At 36.8% G+C, this 18,811-nt stretch overlaps 2 protein-coding genes across 2 annotated transcripts; one reads left to right on the top strand and one right to left on the bottom strand.

Moving 5' to 3' along the window:
• The first annotated feature begins 1,645 nt into the window (after nucleotides 1-1,645).
• Nucleotides 1,646-12,145, top strand: LOC143357499 (putative cytochrome P450 305a1). Its single transcript, XM_076794030.1, has 8 exons — nucleotides 1,646-1,932; nucleotides 5,511-5,765; nucleotides 6,343-6,580; nucleotides 7,957-8,116; nucleotides 9,086-9,197; nucleotides 9,362-9,542; nucleotides 10,434-10,690; nucleotides 11,450-12,145. The coding sequence occupies exons 1-8, from the start codon at nucleotides 1,851-1,853 to the stop codon at nucleotides 11,626-11,628; spliced, it is 1,464 nt and encodes a 487-aa protein (XP_076650145.1). The 5' UTR covers nucleotides 1,646-1,850; the 3' UTR covers nucleotides 11,629-12,145.
• LOC143357498 (methyl farnesoate epoxidase) lies at nucleotides 11,762-17,466 on the bottom strand. The gene is made up of 9 exons (XM_076794029.1): nucleotides 17,364-17,466; nucleotides 16,486-16,737; nucleotides 16,098-16,386; nucleotides 15,546-15,784; nucleotides 15,264-15,475; nucleotides 14,775-14,861; nucleotides 14,546-14,687; nucleotides 13,617-13,845; nucleotides 11,762-12,725 (listed from the first exon to the last, which is right to left on the bottom strand). The coding sequence occupies exons 1-8, from the start codon at nucleotides 17,449-17,451 to the stop codon at nucleotides 13,640-13,642; spliced, it is 1,515 nt and encodes a 504-aa protein (XP_076650144.1). The 5' UTR covers nucleotides 17,452-17,466; the 3' UTR covers nucleotides 11,762-12,725; nucleotides 13,617-13,639.
• Between the last annotated feature and the right edge of the window lie 1,345 nt (nucleotides 17,467-18,811).

The raw sequence follows: 18,811 nt of genomic DNA, 5'->3' as shown, positions 1-18,811 counted from the left end.
TTACTTGTAATTTATCATAAACATAAAATTACTGCAATGGATAGTATATATTATATTGTTACATGACAAAAATAATAATTTCATATATTCGTGCATACTTGACTATAGTTTCATAGTATCGTAGTTTGAGTCTGAAATCTTATCTTCTATAGGACACGGTTCTCTTCGACAGTAAAATTACGTAATGATTGCTTCAGACGCGTTGAACCGGACGATGAATGTAATTCTTCCACGTGAATTCAATCTAAAAAATAGTAAGTCGAATTATCAATTCAGCTTCGTAAGTCATCCATGTAACACATGATAGATGGCTTACTAGAAATAATTTTAAGCGCATTAGGTTTATCGAAAATCACAATTTTTAACTTGTGTGAACCAGTTTTAAGTCTGTTAAAAAAAAAGTCGTGTAATTCTAAAGAAAACACAGGTATTTAAACAGGGCCCTGTTCAGCGTTTGCCCGTACGGGCAACAATTTTCTTGCCCTAAGCATACACAGAATGGCGCACAGTGAGCCAAATGCCCAATGTAGTTGGAAAGAAGTTCTACACATCAGATGCGGCTGCTGATGTCAACTTATGTGGTGTCGTTGTAAATAGAAGGTCTCAATCTTTAAGTTTATTGTGTTTTTGATTGCGAAAAAAGTAATTTTTTAAGGTAAAGTAACATCAACTTACCACTCGATTGTTAATATAAAATAATTGTTGAGAAAATTGTCCTGCGGCATTGAATACAGTAGCGTCTTAGAACTATTTTACAATTTGAGACAAATCTTGATTTTCGAAGAATTTGCCGATTTTTGTCGTACCGGATTGTATTAGTCCTAATTTTCAAAAAATTATTTCTCATAAAATGGCAAGTGAAGGCAAAACATTTTCGAATTTACATTAAGTATAATAATGTTACTATCGCCTAAAAATAGTTTCAATTAGTAACGTTTGGTAACTTGTGCTTCGCACTCTACAAAACGTGACATAGCTTACAAGAAACGAACATACGAAGTTTTTATAGAGCGTTCATGAAACATTCACCAAAACTTACATTTTTTTACCTTCAATTTCGGACTTTTTTCCTACTAATTATACGGTCCCACTGTGCGGTGGGCGTTCTTGCCCGCTAATAGATGTATCGAACTTTGTCCAAAAATATTCAGGGTCGCGTTTAAATTTTACAAACCCGAAGCACTCTTATCCGATTCCTTAATTGACCTAATGATAAAAAAAAGTTACTCAAGTACTAAAAAAAAGTTAGTAAGCACCGCCCGTCGTGTCCAATAGACTGCGGATTTTGTGCATCGGTAGCAAACCTGAGCGGATGAAATACAAAACGGCTAAGATATCGAAAGAATTCGAGAGTACTAAACGTAGCGCTGTCAACGCGTTAAAATGCAAAGAAACAAGGTTGAATTTTCTCCTGTTAAATGTGTCTCTAAATTTTCTAACAATTTGTATTTCGCATAGAGATATGCGGTGCACCGATAATTAAGGCGCCTTGTAGTAGCGCGGGAACATGAACCGAATGTAATCGACACCGAACGCGATGTGACAGCCCGGAAAAAGTTGTCTAACTATATCTCCCATTGAAGCACCGCCAACTTTCGTGTCCTCTTCTTTTCTTTGACGTTGACAAGGCCGGGGAGCAAAGGAGAGCGACGACGGGCGGCTCGTAACCCGTGGCTGTCGAGCTTATCGAAGGAGCAGCGTTATCGGCAACCCAAGCTGGGCTTTAAAACGCTTCGGATTGGTCGCTACCCGACAATAGCCGCACGTTAGATCGTCGTCGGTGAACCGTTAGGGACCACAGCCGAGAGAGCACACGGAGACCTCGTTCGTCGACACGCTACAGAAAGACCATGGTGGCACTGATACTGCTGATCGTGATTTTAACACTGCTCTACACGCTGGTCAGAATGCGTGTGGCCGGCCAACCCCCAGGTAAGCAGAAGCTGCGTCCACCGGCGTTGCACCTGGTTCGCAACCGGTCGCCGACGCGCCCGATGAAGTCAGTGCATCGATCTTCATTCACTGACTATTTCTCGCTACCTTTCGCTGTACCTCTTCCTTCCTCTCTTACTAAATTAACTACGCGCGGCCGAAATAACGAGGCGGACTATAGGTAGCACCCGGCTTCGGTTAAGCCAACCGTCTGCAAACGGTATTACACCGTTCTAAGGTATAAGAACCAATTACTATGAGGGTACTGTGCCTATATCAATTATATCTTCTTTTTAGAGCATAATGGATATTAAAAAAGAGATACTACATTTTTTTCATTAAAATCAGTTGATATATATATATATATATATATATATATATATGATATGTATCTCTTTTTATATTTATTATGCTTTAAAAATAAGTATAATTAATATAGACACAGTAATTGGAGCACCCACAGTAATTGGGGGTACCCTACAGCGGCTAACAGCTTTTTCACACAGCGACACACGAATCGCGTTCACGAACATACGTCCACGCGTATGAAATATAAGCTCGGTAATGAAACGTCCGACACGTACACGTGTACCCGTGCAGCACGCGATACGTATGATCCACGTGAATCGAAGAGTTCTTGTATCTCCGTGTGAAAGGGCTCTAACGGTCAACAAGAGTTTTCGGAGTAACGTGCCGGATGTTTGCTAACGACAAGCTCACTGCCGCCACACGTGCGCGACTTCGGGCTTCAGAGAACGAATATTTCTGCCGTTTAATCCAAAACTGGTGTAGATATATATGCTCGATTGATTTTTTGTTTTTGTACGAAGAGCCCTGCTTGATTTGTAAACAATTTTGGAAATTGGATTCAGTCTACCGAACAAGTCGATCTTTTTCGTATCCTTTGATTTTTTACCTCAACACGATGCTTTCTCTCCGAGGAATTACGGTTTGTTTTATTTTGTCAATGCCCAGTAGTCGACCTTATCGACTTACACCGCTATGAAATTGAACGGCCTGTTTATTTACGCTAGAATTGCCGAACCTTGTTTAGATCGTAATAATGTTACCGAGGGTGATTACTACACACGTTTATTCCTTTCAAATGTATTTTGTGTAATCGTACAATGTCTAGATAAGTGTGACATTGTTGCTTTTTTAAAAAAATTAGACAGTTATTATGAAACTGCTGATGGTTATCCATTTATGACAAAAATGGGTAGCTGCAATTTTAAACGGTAGAAATAGAAATATTATAAGAATCGAACAGTATCAAATACATTACTTTTGTTCCATTAACTGTATTCACTGTAGTATTACAGACAAGGGAACATATTCAGATGCGAAAATCCGATTTAGATGAAACTTATGGGAGCTTATAGTTCTTTGAAAAATATTTGACACGTGTTTTTTTTTATCGTGTATAGTATTTTAAACAATACCACTGGGTTATGTGTCGTTTATTGTTTTATTAGTAGCTAAAGAAGGTGGCGCAGATAGCAGCGTGACGGGGTCCTAATTACCGCGGCGGAGTAAGGGTACCGACTTTTATAGCCAATTCGCCTGTGAATTTCTGCAGTCGTTGGGCCTTCGGTCAAAATATACCTGCAGCCTTTTTAAACTGTGAATCCTCGAAGGATTCACCTTCGAGGCTGTTTTCACCCCTTCAAAGTGGATGTCTGCCGATAAAAAAAAAAACACGTGTCAAATATTTTTCAAAGAACTATAAGCTCCCATAAGTTTCATCTAAATCGAATTTTCGCATCTGAATATGTTCCCTTGTGAGTGCGAATCAGAGAGAAAGTACTCAATATTGCTTTTTATTATATTTTGTCGTATTGAAAATTTAAGAAATGAGTCTTTTATATTTGAATCAGTTATATTTATACGCCATTTAGAAGTGAATACCTTTTTTAAAAGTGAGCCAAATGGTTTGAATTTTTTTGAGAAGAAATTGTTTAAAAAACTGCTATCGGTCGAAATTGTGAATAATTCTAGCTTATGCCGAAGTCATTTCTGACGCGCACCGATACTTCATTGACGGTCGCTCGAATTTATTCCCACCTATCGCGCTGAAGTCACGAATGACTCCGGCATTTATACATATTCAGTGTCCACAAAGCAAAAACTATGTTATTATCTCTTCCGTATGACCATCGATTACCTAGCTCAAATTTCACGTTTGTATCACGTGCATACGGTGATAAACATTCCGAACGACTTTTACTAATTGGTTGGAATAGTTGATGAGCGGTCGCACCATGCTAGTACATACGAACTGCACGAACATGCACGTATAGGCAAAATTCAATGTAGTAGTAGCTGCAGTTTGTCGCGAATATTTACAGTTTTCTACTTTGTTTCATTGCGAAGTTGAGGTCACGTTAAGTTCTCTCAATAGAACCGTACAATTGTACTGTATAGGATGCTGACAATGAACTCCTACTGAAATTAATTTATGAAAAAAAAATTTAGAATCCGTAAAATTCATAGGGCACATTCTCTTTTCATAGATATTAATGAGAATAATAAAATATATTAATATCATTAACACTTTCAAAATTACTTTCCGATATTAGAAACATTGTGAGATAAAGAATAATTGCCTAAATTTTTAAACAGTAGCGTCGACACGCATCAAACAATTATTAATTCACCGGCCACGATAATCTATATAAGGGTTAAAAATTCCGGGAGAGGGTTACTTTTGTTTATTGAGAAAAATGCTTGGGAACATGCTCTAACACGACAAACTAGGAAAATTCCGCGACGATTAGCTCCTCAATGTTTTCGAAATGTATAATAGCGATCGGTTTGATTAAACCAGCAGTGGGCCCGAAAGGTTTCAATTAACGCCTACGAGACGTTCCATGAATGAAAATGAATTAACTTGGAGTTTGATGTACTGCACCTCAAAAGTAATTACTGACTATCTTTTTATAGTTATAAAGCTACATGTATACAAGCATAACAACTAGACAGAGAATCTTTATGCAAAATTTTCGACCTGGATTGCAACAAATTGAAGTGAAATAGAATTTTTTTTTTTTTCTTAATATGTTTAATAGGTGGAAAATAATATTAAAGTATTTTTCAATTCTTCTAATGTTTTTACTGTTTTAAATTAGAGCTACGCATTTCTGCCAAAAATGCATAAAATCCGCTGTCTAATAATAACATCTTACTTGAAATATTATTATTATAATAATTTGATCTGTGTCAAGTTTGTGCCCATTCCGTTAAATTACTAGTTTGATTATCCTTCATGTAACGTTTGTACGGCGTGTTATGTTAATATTTATATAAGTTATATTTGCAATTATAAATATTCTTTTAATAACACGGTATTTTTTCGCTACTTATTTATGTTTACTGATATGCGGTATCACGTCTTTTGAATTGTACATTTTGACATCACTAACTTCTTTTGTCGTCAATATTTAAGCAGGCAGAATAACAGGAAACAGTGAAATTGCTCTAATTGTTAGAAGTTATAGATAATTTGTCGATAGAACGTTAGCGTTTAGGTGCTGTTTTTTTTTTATTGTCCGCTTTTTAATTGTCGAATTATTTTTCAGGGCCGCTTCCCTGGCCGATTGTTGGCAATCGGTTGTTAGTGCGACGATTAACGATGAAACATGGCGGATTGCACATGGCGATACAGAAGCTTTGCAAACAATACGGCGAGAACGCAATAACCCTGTATATGGGTGCAGAGAAGGTGTTTGCCGTTTCTGGATCCAAAATGGTCCATGCTGTGCTGAAAAACGAGCCGTTCGATGGTCGGCCTTGGAACGAGTTCATCAAGATCCGTAATTTGGGAAAGAAGCAAGGTGCGTACTAACGTCAACGTGCTTATCAATGCAACTCGAAAAGTGGACGATCTAATCCATTTAGTCGATACAGATCAACGATGATAGAACTTATGCATTTATAAAAATTTAGGGAATGTTATGCATTTATAATAATTTTCAAAAAATCCGAAAACATAAAATTCGATAGAATTTAGTACTATTTTTATGCAGATCGTATTTTTATATAAATTCTATTCCCTCTAAAAATAAAATTTCATATGATTTCGCTTTCTCAAAATGTGTCTACAAAAATTGAAAATTGCCGCAAAATTGCAAAATTGTAAACATCCGCAGTCTAATTTATTGCTACAGAAATGGTAGGCATTGAGACACATCGTAAATGAATTCAGGCTCTTCGAGCATTGTTTCTTTACCTCGCATTTTGTGTGAATATTCTCGTACATCGAATTACAAAACGCTCGTGAATATTCAAATGATTTCGCAGTATTTTAAACCGGTGAAATTTTAAGCTAGTGCATAAAGTTTTCATGTTTTCCTTTCACCGACGATTTCTTTCGCTGACGATTAATCGTCATGAACTTATCGTTCTCGCAAGGCATTTCGATGAACGATGGACAGGACTGGAAGGATTTGCGCGGTTGGATGATTCATACTCTGAAGGACTTCGGTTACGGAAAAAGCACGATGTCGGCCATGATCATAGAAGAGATGGTCGAGGTTCTGGACAAGCTGAAGGGCGGAGGTGTGAGACAATTGAAGCCAATATTCGCACCTGCGGTGATAAACGTTTTGTGGCGATTGTCGACGGGAAAGCGCTTCTTGGAGGGTGAGAGGTATTTATGCGATTTCTCTGCCACTATGCACTCACACCTCTCAACTAGTTTTTTTACTTTAATTTTCAACGTTTAACTCTCTGCTGACAGAAAGTCCCATTTCTTCATAACTTTCATAATTTTTATCGCAAAAGGGTTCGAATATTTGGCCTGCGCGTTAAATTAATGGCTATATGAAGTGTTCCAGAAATTTTTCCAAATTTTTTTAAAGCTCAAAATTATGAGAAATCGGGCCAGGAAATGAAATATCCAATATGCAGACCATGTTAATGAAAAACCCTATTGTTGACGAAGGGTTGAATAAACATTTGTCTTTCTTTTTTTAATAATTTGATTAGCCTGAAGATAATATATTGATATTGTTAAATTGTTTCGATCTTCCTACGATTTTAAATTTTACCTACTCAACCTGTTCATAAGATTAAAAAGAACTTCATTTTAGTAGATACAGGTCCCTTATTACGTGAATTTCCACTTTCACTAATTCTGGAGTCGTAGTTTATATTATCTGGTCCATTATGTGTTACAAAATAAAAATTGCCTCAGTTAGTCACGCGATGTAAATATTCTTCAGTTCTTTTCACAAAAATTTTAAAAACAAATATTACACAACGGTGTTTATTCAAAGTTTTAAATGCTTTTATTGTTTTACAAAATTTTAGTTTTGCATAGTTTTACTCTTTTACATATGACGTTTTTGTCATGAATGCATAAAATCGTCCTCGACCTCGAATGATCAAATTGTCCTCGTCTGCTCCGATCACTCTATATAGATTCGCAGTATACGGATGACGCACTATATCTTAATTTCCTTGATGAGTATAATTGTCTAACTTAGTTTTACGCGTTGGAAGGATGTTCCTTTCTAAGATACATCACCGTTGAAAATTGTTTGATTACTCGTCTGGCGAACGATGTTTACTTTTGAATGAATGAGTAAAAAGCAGAACCGTAAATATATTAGAAGAATTTAACAATATTGTTACATTATTTTCGGCTTGTTATTATTATTGAAAGAAGAAATTCCCAATCGACATTGCTATCGAGAAGTGTCCCGAAACAACACGCATTACGAACTGTAAGCGAACAGTCAAGTTGATCAGCGACGCTTTTTTTTTGGCAATTACCGTGAGGTTGTCGAATACGTTTCCGCTGTTTGTTCGACGCCCAAGAAAATGGCGTTGAGCAAACAAGCATCGCGAATCGAGGACCAGCCGTAGGTAGCCGAGGATCGCGAAAGAAACGCGCGGCAAATCTCAAACGGAAGCTAACGATCCGCGGCGAGCGTTTAGAAGCGACTCGCAAGTAGGTCTCGTGTATTCGATGCTCATTCGGCTGTGATCGTTAATTGCTGTCTTTCGAACGTCGCCCCACAGGTTACAGTATTTTATAAACTTGATGCAACGTCGGGCGAATATCTTCGACATGGTCGGCGGGCTTCTCACCACTTTCCCTTGGATCCGTTACATTGCACCCGAGGCCTCCGGTTACAACGTTCTCCTCGAGCTGAACAAAGAGCTCAAGAACTTCTTAATGGTGAGAATCAAATTAACCTACGATTTTCTGACATAAGCCTCGGACTTTGAGTACTTTATACAAATGACAAATTTGCTAGGTGAAGGAATCTGCGTCTGATAGATAAGACAACACTGGCTGTATGATTATAATACATAAGAACCGCTCAGCGTGCCTATTAGCGGGCATGGGCGCCCGCTGATGCCCGTGGGGACAGCTACGGGCAAAGCTACGGGCAAGTGACGTAGTGGGGATAGGCCGTAGTAATTTTTCAGGCTACCATGAGGAACATGTCCTTACCTAAATACTTCCGGTCAGGTTATTAAACCCGCATTCCACTGGCCAATCAACTTGTCATTCCTTCGGGATATCTTAGGTTGCATATGAAATGTCCAATTTCATAGTCAATGCTTATCTAACTAAGGCCACAACACTCATAGTTGTAGTCACATTCGACCCTGACAATTTCGCTGAACTTAGTTTACTAATTTGCATTGCATTCATCAATAATTACACAGTTAGATATATGGTTTGAGGAATCAAATATAGAACCTCTCAACTGTTTTACATAGATTAGCAAAGTTACATATTTGAAAGTGTAATTGTTTTACACGATGTTGTAACAAATTCTGAAATACAGGAGAGACAAACCTTCGGTTTGTGAAGAGATAAGAGATCCACTCAAAATACCAACTTTACCAATGGACCTTCTACATAAAAGACCGTTTCTTTTTGATACTAATGCAAGTTAGGTCCTCTAGGTCCTCCGATTTCAGCGACTACTTTCCCTTCTGGGTATTAGAGTGCCTGGGCCACTTTCTCTTTTTCACAATTGTTGCCTGTTTCTTTTTTTCGAAAGAGAAAAATACGATTGATTAGAATGCATAAATATTCCTAGTTTAAACATTTGATTATATTCGACCGAATTCGTAGTTCGATCTTAATTAATTAATCAATTTAATTAATTCATCTTACAATGCTTTCTCATAGGAAAACATCACCGAACACAAAAAGAAATATGTCGGAGGTACCGAGGCAGACATGATCGATAAATTTCTCGTGAAGATGATGGACGACAAAGAAACCAGCAGAGTTTATACAGGTACAGTATCGATTACACAAAATTCTTTTGCGACAGCGAGACGTTTATCGAATTATTATTTTCTGGTAACGCACATTAAACTGTTCTTTAATCGTATATCATAATTTACGATCGAGAGAAATCGTCGGTGATTTGTTTCATGCATGAGGCTGTTAAATTTTCAGAGGATCAATTAGTGATGGTACTGGTCGATCTCTTCCTCGCCGGTTTTCTGACCACCACGATAACGCTGGAGTTCCTGTTCCTTAATATGATAGTGCATCAAGACGTGCAGCGGAAGCTACAAAAGGAAATCGACTCAGTGGTTCCAGCCGATAGACTCCCGGACATATCGGATAAGTTAAGGTAATTAAATCCTAAATTATGATCGCGCGAGCATTAGCATTCTCGGTAAAACGATCTCATCGATATTAGGTTGAACACTCGCATTATTTTAGCCCCCATTTTATAACATTAATTTTCTAAAGGAGACCTGGAAGAGAACTTTAACAATATAATAAATAGGAGCAAAAATAGTGGCCGAATGTTGTGTTCTACAAATGAATTTTCTGATGAATCTTTTTGCTTATATTGCCCGTTATATATTATTTGGAAGCTATTATTTATTGATTAATTTGACTATTTATTAATTAATGACTACCTGCTAATTTAACCGTTATTATTTCGATTATTGTCGTAGCGAATGATCGACTAATGAGTAGAACTTATCATAATTGAGCATTTTAGTAAAACGTGCCTGAGCGTTCCGAGGCCATTCTTGCTACCATTATAGAAGCCATTAGCAATCCAAGCTTCCTTGAAAAAAGCTTGAATAAATATCCTTATCGGAGCACATATTAATAGACTGCCGATTTGTATGCAAAATAAATATTGTTTGCAGAAACACAGAAGCTGCAAAAATATTTCTTTTCTTTATAGTTTTAACAAGTTCGGAATAAGTCTTGAAACGTTTCAACTATTTTGTATTTGATTTACCAGTTCTTGGCATGAGCGCATAAAATCCGCAGTCGAATAATAAAGATCGTACAAGATCCAAGTAAGCTCAGTCCCAGTTACTTTCATAAGGCAACCGGCTACATTCCATCTGCTTCAGACGCTCGGTGGGTTTAGCGTCGTTAAAGTTCTCATTAGTATACCTTGTGTTTCGTGACGATGTGTGTCGTCGCCGTAATAGCGAAGTGCGCAGGGTTGAGGAAAGGCAGCACACGAGAAAGCCGAAATTCTTTATTGTTACAGGCTACCGTATATGGAGGCTGTAATTACCGAGTCGCAGCGTATGTGGCCTGTGTTCCCTGTGATCGGGCCGCGGCGAGTTCTTCAAGACACGCATCTCGACCATTTCAAAGTACCGAAAGACACCACCATTCTAATAGACATTTCCTCCGTAAACAGGGATCCAGACTTGTACCCAGATCCGGACGTATTCAATCCCGAAAGGTACTTCAAGGACGGGGCCTACAGACAGGATTCGACCTCTTTAACTTTCGGAAAAGGTATGTACTAATCATTGAAGTGAAATTAGTATTCGCAAAAGCCCGTTGTTCAAATCTTACATTCCGGAACACGAGTCTGTTTCTGGAACACTATCTGAATCTAGTAAAAATCCGGCATGGGATTAAATGAAAAATGAATGAACATACAATAGAGTTACTGCATAAATTTGAACATGAAGTTAAATAAATGTGATAAATGTAAATATTTCGTTCAGTACGAATTGTGTTCATTCACTGGACACCGTAGTTATGCGTGTATGGAGACAGTCTGTGGAAGATTGTTTTATTTATAGTTTCTAATCGTAAAAGATCCACGTATCAGCTCCACGAAACCAAGAAACTCGATCTGAACGGAACGCGAACATCGAGATAACTAGTTTCTCGAACCAAGAATGGTCGATACGTGTCAGAATCGTTTGTACGCGCGAATGTGGCCTCATTAAAGTGCCATTGCACCTAACGACCTCGGTAGAATGACACCTTGTCTTCGTTCATTTCCGGATATCCTTAGGAAAGCCGGAAACATCACGCGAGGGGAAATGTTGCTAAACTCGTTAATTGGCCCCGTGGTTTATTCACTTCGCGATTAAACGCGTAATCAGCGGTTACGAAGGAAATTTCACGAATAGAATTTTTAATGTTTTCTCTTACTCCGTGTTTTCCAGATAAAACCTCATCGATCCTTCCTAATAGATCTTATTGCTTATATTGCGTACTTATCTCATCTGCCAGAAAATTGTATAATTTATTTGTTTGCAGGAAAAAGACGATGTCCAGGTGAAGTTCTCGCCAAATCTGCGACGTTTATACTATTCGCCGGCGTGATGCAGAAGTTTACTCTACTTCCGCCCCCTGGTCAGGGTCTGAATTCCGTAGAAATTGTTCCTGGTCTTGCAATATCGCCCAAACCTTATGACGTATTACTAGTACCACGATAATACATCAATAATAAGTTTATTAACTTAGCCAATTGTAGATATGATCTGTTAGAATGTATTTTCTAAAGTAATGTCTCTATCTCAAAAATCTCTTGAACATTCTTTCGCTAATTGTGTTATTTACAAGCTATAATTTAAGTTAATCATATGCTTGTTGTCTATAGTTTTAACCCTTAGCACTCGAATGGCTACTGTAAAGTGTCACTAAAAATTGCTATATCATTATTCAAAATATTTTTCACATTATTAAATTTGTTTGTATTTAATAAATTACTGAACATTTCAGTATTGTACGAGTATATTCCACCATTTTTGTATGTACAACATAAAAAAAAATGTATAGAAGAGAAATATTCTAGGTAGGAAGAAATATTTCCTTTTGGAGTTAAAATAGCTTCGTTGTGCAAAGGGTTAATACTCTAGAATCTCGACTACGTTTAAGGACTATGTTTTGACTATCAGTGTTCAAATACATACTGGATAACCAGTGACTAAAATAAAACACTTTCTTCCCCGAGCAATCGTCTTCAATATCTAATCCTTGAATTAAACAATTGCAACACGATACGTCCTGCCGCGGAAAATTTTGTATTACTTTTAATCGTTTCTAAAACATATTATTGGGTCACCGAAAAATAAAAAGACGCAAACTTGAAAAATTAAAACTGAAATTATTTTTACTTCAACCCTTATAGTTTTCGAAGCGAAGAGAGAACGGAGTTCCGACAGTTAAAATTATTTTTGATCAGCCCCTTGGGTTTTGTGAGATTTACTGACAGACATGATTGTCTAAGAGTGTGTACACTTAATTGGTGACCATGCTTTTCGAAACACCAGTGTTACCCTGTGTCCGTGTAGCCTAAGTCCGCCGGTCGAAGTAGCTCCGGCCGCAGATAGACGCCTGCTTGTTTAACTTCAACAAATTTTTCTCTCCGATATTGTTTATTGTTTCTGCCGCGTGAAAGTCGTTTTACGTGTTCGTCGAAATCATCTCGTTTCGCGGAAGTCCAAATGTACGTCCGGTCGGCGCGCCACGTGGCCGCGTTCCGTCCTTTTACATTGGTCCCGAGCTTCGATTTGTAAATAATTCTCTGAAGCTGGAAAACAGACAACACGCCACTGTTAAATGTCCGTACAAAGTATGTTGATGGTACATATTATACAATCAGAAAATACTGACGTCAAATAAAAGAGCAACAATTAACATTCAGTCTGTATTTTCGCATCAAATAATATTACTTCACAAACTGCATAAAAATCCACGGTACGTTAAATCTGACTTGCTCAGAATTTATTCTTAAAAAGTGTATTTTTATCAACAGAGTACAAGTCCAGTTTCATTTGTGTACCAATTTCATTTTTGTGAACAAGCATTCGGAATCTGAGGTGAAATACTGTTCCACTTTCTGCACCGATTGAAAAATTTTGAACATCTAAACAGCAATAATTTCGTTTAAAAAAACAGTACCACAATAAACTTGGACTCATTTTAAAGCTTGAGTCCTTTATTGTCTCAACACATTATTCATTTTTTCTTAGAAAAATTTTACATGATACAGCAGGTGCAAAACCGAGGATACGTTTCTTCTCGAAAATGCTACAAGTTCGAATGACTGTAAAAATATTAAAAAATTTTTTCGTGAACGAATCTAACATAGATATTAAGATTGGAGTTTCCCCTTAACAACGAGACCTGAAAACTTGGTCCACAATTTTTAGAGTATGGGAAATTTAGTGTTTAAATATGATGTCTAATGAATGGATCAACATTGATTTTAAAAAAGTATATCCAAAAGTATGTGAGAGAAAGTTGCTCGAATGGTTAAGTATCTTTTGAAGTTTTTCTAAAAATCAATTCTACTTAGAACAGTAATTTGTAATATTTGGAAATAGTGTAACATTTGTGTAATATAAGCTATATGTAAAAATATTGTACTTGGTAAATAAACCACTTGATTTAAGGCAATAATAAATAAATAAATACTCACAACTGTCGCCAAATGAGTTCCGTTTACGTATCATTCGAATTTGGGATTTCCGATCTCGTCGTGAGTTTCAAATAGTATGGTTTCGGCGAGATAGCAAAACCATCGTAGCCATTCGGGTCTGGTTTGCCATGCTCCGGAGAAATTTCGATATCGAAGTAATGTATAACGTAGGCGAAAAATAGGAATATGGTACTGCGGGCCAGCATTTCTCCCGGACATCGGCGTTTGCCTGAAGGAAGAACAGACGTCTGGATTTTAAACATTTCAGTACACGTTTCTGCGAAAATATGCAGAATTTGATTCGCTTATCATTATTACGCGAAAAATTTTCCTTCATATCCACCTCGAAATTATTTATGAGTGAGTCAACTAGTGAGTCAACTTGGAAATGTTTCATGGCAAAAATATTTTACGCGTTTGACATTGGCATTGATAAGTAGCCTAATGATAAAGCTGTAGATTTCCATGTAAAATAAAAATTTCCTAAGCTGTCTAGATATGATGCATAAATTAGACAAAAATACATTTTGTCGTTTAGTCATTTTAAAAAGTTGAAAACAGTGCGATAAGATTCTTAGATTTTTCTAATGTTATCAAAGTTTTGTATTTCATCTATTTATTTTCGTAATAATTATCGCAACGTTATTTAATCAGAAAATGCTTGATTTGGAAGTTAATTAAAAGGGCTTCTTGTCTCTAAAATAAAAATGTAATTGAAATTATTTGCTGAAGATACATGTTTAACAGTATAAACTTGAAAGAATAAAAGCTGCATGGAACTATAAATAATAAATATATTGAATATATTATAAATATATTAGAAATAACATATTATTTTTCTAAATATATTATATTTATTATTTATTATTATATTTAATATAATTCGATCAAGTAACTTTTTATCTCTTCTAAAGCATTGAAAAATTTACCCAAACTGAAAGGTATGCTCGCGTTGTTTTGCGCGAATTTGCCATTTTCGTCCAGAAATCGTTGCGGTCGAAATACCTTTGGATCATCCCAGTAAGCTGGATCGTAGCTCGCGCTGCTTAAATCTAGAAGAATGATCGTGTCCTGAAGCAGTGAATACATGAATAGTTAATACCAAAGTTGTACTATTTTGTCGGTCAACGATTACATTTATTTTCGAGTGGCACATACCTTAGGAATATGGTATCCATTGAGAGTCGCGTCTTTCGCCGTGTTGTGTGGCAATCCGAGGGGCGTTAGGATCAAATACCGTTGTATCTAACAAATTTTTATGCATTTCCAAAGAATTTTAGTAAATTTGAAAAACGTTCATCCGCTTATTGCGTTTCCAATTGAAAAAATGTATTAACACTAGGTTCACGGTACGACAGTGCGATTATTGAAATTGTACAGATCCATGCCGAATTATTTCAGGAATTTATTTCCTTGGGTATACAGGGAAATAAATATACATTTTTTGTCCCAAAAATGTTGTGCTTCCTTGAAAGGTTTGTTCTCCGCGGTTTTGTTAATGAGTTATTATATTATAAAACGAATGGCTAAAAATTTGAATAGATTCTTGTTATTTTTATTTATTTTTATTTATTTATTGCTCCGTAAACCTAGGGTTAAACTGAAAAAATCTGAACGGATGAATTCGCGTGTTAATTGTTCAGTTACCTCCGCTAGGAATGCTTCCATCATCGGCAACGACGACAGATCCTCCAGTGCTGGAAATCGCGATCTCCCAACAACGTTATCCAATTCCTCCTGCAGTATTTTAATCCATTCCGGATGCAACGAGGAGAACAACATCATAAACGCCAATGTGTCAGTCGTGGTTTTCGAGCCGGCCAAGAAGAGATCCAAGCACAGTACAAGCAGACTTTCTCCTGGTAATATTAAAATTCCATTTAATATCGTTTCAATGATTTACACTAGAGATATTACAAAATTGCTCACGATCGAAGATCGTGTCCTCACGACTGCCATTGTTGGCCGAAATCTCCAAGAGGAAAGCGTCGATCAGATCCTGCGGCTGATTTCCGGTCAGCCGTTTCTCATGCTCGCTGATCTCCTCGTCCAAGAAGCTCCAAAGCTTCCGAAGGATTTTCATCAGAGCATTGTACCCCGATGACTCTGGTATTATGAAACGCAGGAACGGCATTTGCGAAATTATTCCGCCCATTGTGTCCATCAATCTGCAACGGAAACAAAATGATGATGGCGATGGACATTGGTAAGCTTGAGATTGTATGTAATCCCGTTGTTAATTACTGCGGTTCTTTATGCGAAATAAAAATTGTACAAAACAGGAGCCAAATAGAAGCCTCATTTCTTTCTTCAATAAGCTGAAATTAATTGATACTTTTAAATTACTTTAATCTGGCCACTGGTTTAAATTGCGCTTACTCATTTTTGTCATAAAATCGACAGGCTATAATAATTATTGGCGTTCTATATCATTCGAATAATTATTTATCTGTGAGACTATAGAACGTGTTCTTCGTTTACCTGAAAGCGTCATGGACAACATCGAGAATCTCTTTCAGCTTCTCGTTCTCGTAGTCGAACCTGTGACCCGCGAACATGCACCAAAGCGCATTCAAAACTGCAACATCGAAGGCCGTGTGCATCAGAACTGGACCATTCCCGTTGGCACGACGGAGGTAATTAACCAAATACTCCGCCTCGACTCTTGTATGCTTTTCCATGATCGACTGTCCGAAACCGAAGGCTCTAAGATGGCGCATCGTGAAACGACGATTCTGGGACCATGACGGGCCTTCCGCGAACAAAATGCCTAACACGAGAGAAACAAATTATTGTCGTTCACTGCACCTAACAAAGATGTGACCGTTTGGTAACCGGATGTTTACGGAAGAAATTCTGTAGCGAGAACCTTTGTTTTTCCCGAACGCGCGAACCTTGAAGAAGAATCCGCCCGGTCTGCCATTGAACTCGTCCCGGAGGAGAACTTTCTTCACCAGATCGTGCGTTGAAATCACAACGACCTTCTGGTTTCCTAATTTCAGGCCCAAAATCGGGCCGTACGTCTTCGTCAGCTCACGGAACGCCAGGTAACCGTATCCGTGTTTCCTTTTCAATCGTTGGAACGTGAGGAAGCAGCCGAAGAGCGGTAGCCATTTTGGACCTACCCGGACGTTAAACAACATGATACGAACATGAAAAACACCTTAGTCTGCCGTACTACGTCACTAACTAAAAATAATACTAAATATAAATAATTACATCGTATCCCATAACGATAAAAGTATAAAACGGTGGATAGTACGCTATTCAAAGTTCAAGATTTCAAAACTTATTTAGTAACAATAAAAATAGCTTCAATCCTCAAATCTGAACATTCTTAGTATAATTAATTTGAAAGAGAATTAAGGTATTTTTTCAGGATTAAAATAGTGTTATGTAGTAATAATAAGAATAGTTTTAACCGTCACACTCTCCTAAAAAATAACTTGATTCTCGATGTTTCACCCTCTGTAGGTGCTTTAATTTAACAAAAAGCGTTCTGTCCTCGATTTTATAATTTCTATAAATGAACCAGATTACAACATGCTCAATCAGAAATCAAATATTTTACAGTATACAACGGAGCAATGAATGAACGTTCATCCAAGGGACATTTGCAAAAGAATAATATTATAAATTCATAGGAATAATTCCTCCAGTAAAAAATTAAGGTGTATAACGATGTAATAGTAGATTTGAATGGTTCTGTGAGGCAATTTGTTGGAAATTCACAGCACGTCGACGCACCAGGTGGAAAATGGCGCGGCTTCAGGCAATCGTAGACGCAGAAGACACAGAGCAGAAGGAAAAGAAGAGAGATCGTCACGTACAACATCTTCGGATGCACTGATACTTCACTTCGTGGTTTCGGATACAGTTACTATACCAGTCATATATACGTATGGTAACAAAAACATTTCTGGTGCCACCCTGTGATATTATCGGCTTGACACCCATGGCCTCCGACAAAAATATCTTTTTGTGTGGGACATCCTTTTCATAGATCTATTCTTGCTTGCAGCCATGTCACAGAACCATGCATCTTCTTTTTTGTTTTACTATGAGGCTACGATGCACCGAAACTCGAATTTTACATTCTTGCTGGTCGGAAGCTCAAAATTATCATCCTGTCAATGTATTGTCCTGTAATAGATAACTTTCCTTTTTGAAAATTCGGATATTTATTTAATATCTGTAGAATAACAAACATATGGAATAATTTTGCATCTTCTTCGAAATAAGTAGGATACCTTCATATGCACATACAAATAATAATAATAAAAAAATTTATAGTGTACTCTTTAAATGTAACTTGATTTAAATATTTCTATATGCTAACATTTTATTAATTTCTGAATTTTTATGATGGATGGTAGATAAATGTCGTACATATATAATTAGGAATTTCTTATATTGTTCCTAAAATAAAATTTCCATTACTTACGTATAAAACAATTTGTGTAAATATTTATAATTGACACGGTAAATTCAAAAATATAATTAGGGTAAGGAACCCAATTGCTGTGGGGGTACCAATTACCGTGCGTATATTAGTTATACTTGTTTTTAATGCATAATGAATATTAAAAAAGAGATATTGAATTTTTTTCATTAAAATCAATATCAGCTGATATATCAATATAAGATATATATTTCTTTTTTAAAATTCATTATACTTTAAAAATAAGTATAATTAATATACTACTAGTTGGAGAAACCCTAATAGTAACGAATTTGTACGAGGATGTATAGTAAAAGTTTGGACACAGCATTATTGTGAAACATCCTTAGTTTTCTCGATATTTATTTGCTCATTCACATGCAGGCAATTTGTCCGCTGTACAATTTCTGTCTAGAATACACAATGCATGATATCAATGACCGGAATGACGCGGAAGTCTTTTGCATGCTAGAAATTTCACTTCATCGAAAGATGGACTTCCGGCTGAACGCGACGATCATAGCTCCGATCGGAGACCATGCAATACCGAGATTTAAAAAAATAATGTCAAAATGGTTCATCAGATAAGTTCTATAGACATGCAAAATAGCTGAACAAAAATGTATTCGACGAACTAAGCGACAGAGAGCACAACTAAAAAAACAGCTCGTTTAACGATGAGGATTATATACATATATTTCACGGCAGAAGAATCGTTTGAAAATCTTTAGTGTGAGATAGATTCGATACTAAT

The sequence above is a fragment of the Halictus rubicundus genome, chromosome 9 (assembly GCF_050948215.1).
Source record: "Halictus rubicundus isolate RS-2024b chromosome 9, iyHalRubi1_principal, whole genome shotgun sequence".
NCBI classification, from domain to species: Eukaryota; Metazoa; Arthropoda; class Insecta; order Hymenoptera; family Halictidae; genus Halictus; species Halictus rubicundus.
Note: the sequence above shows the minus strand (reverse complement) of the source record. Positions and strands in the feature narration are given on the sequence as shown.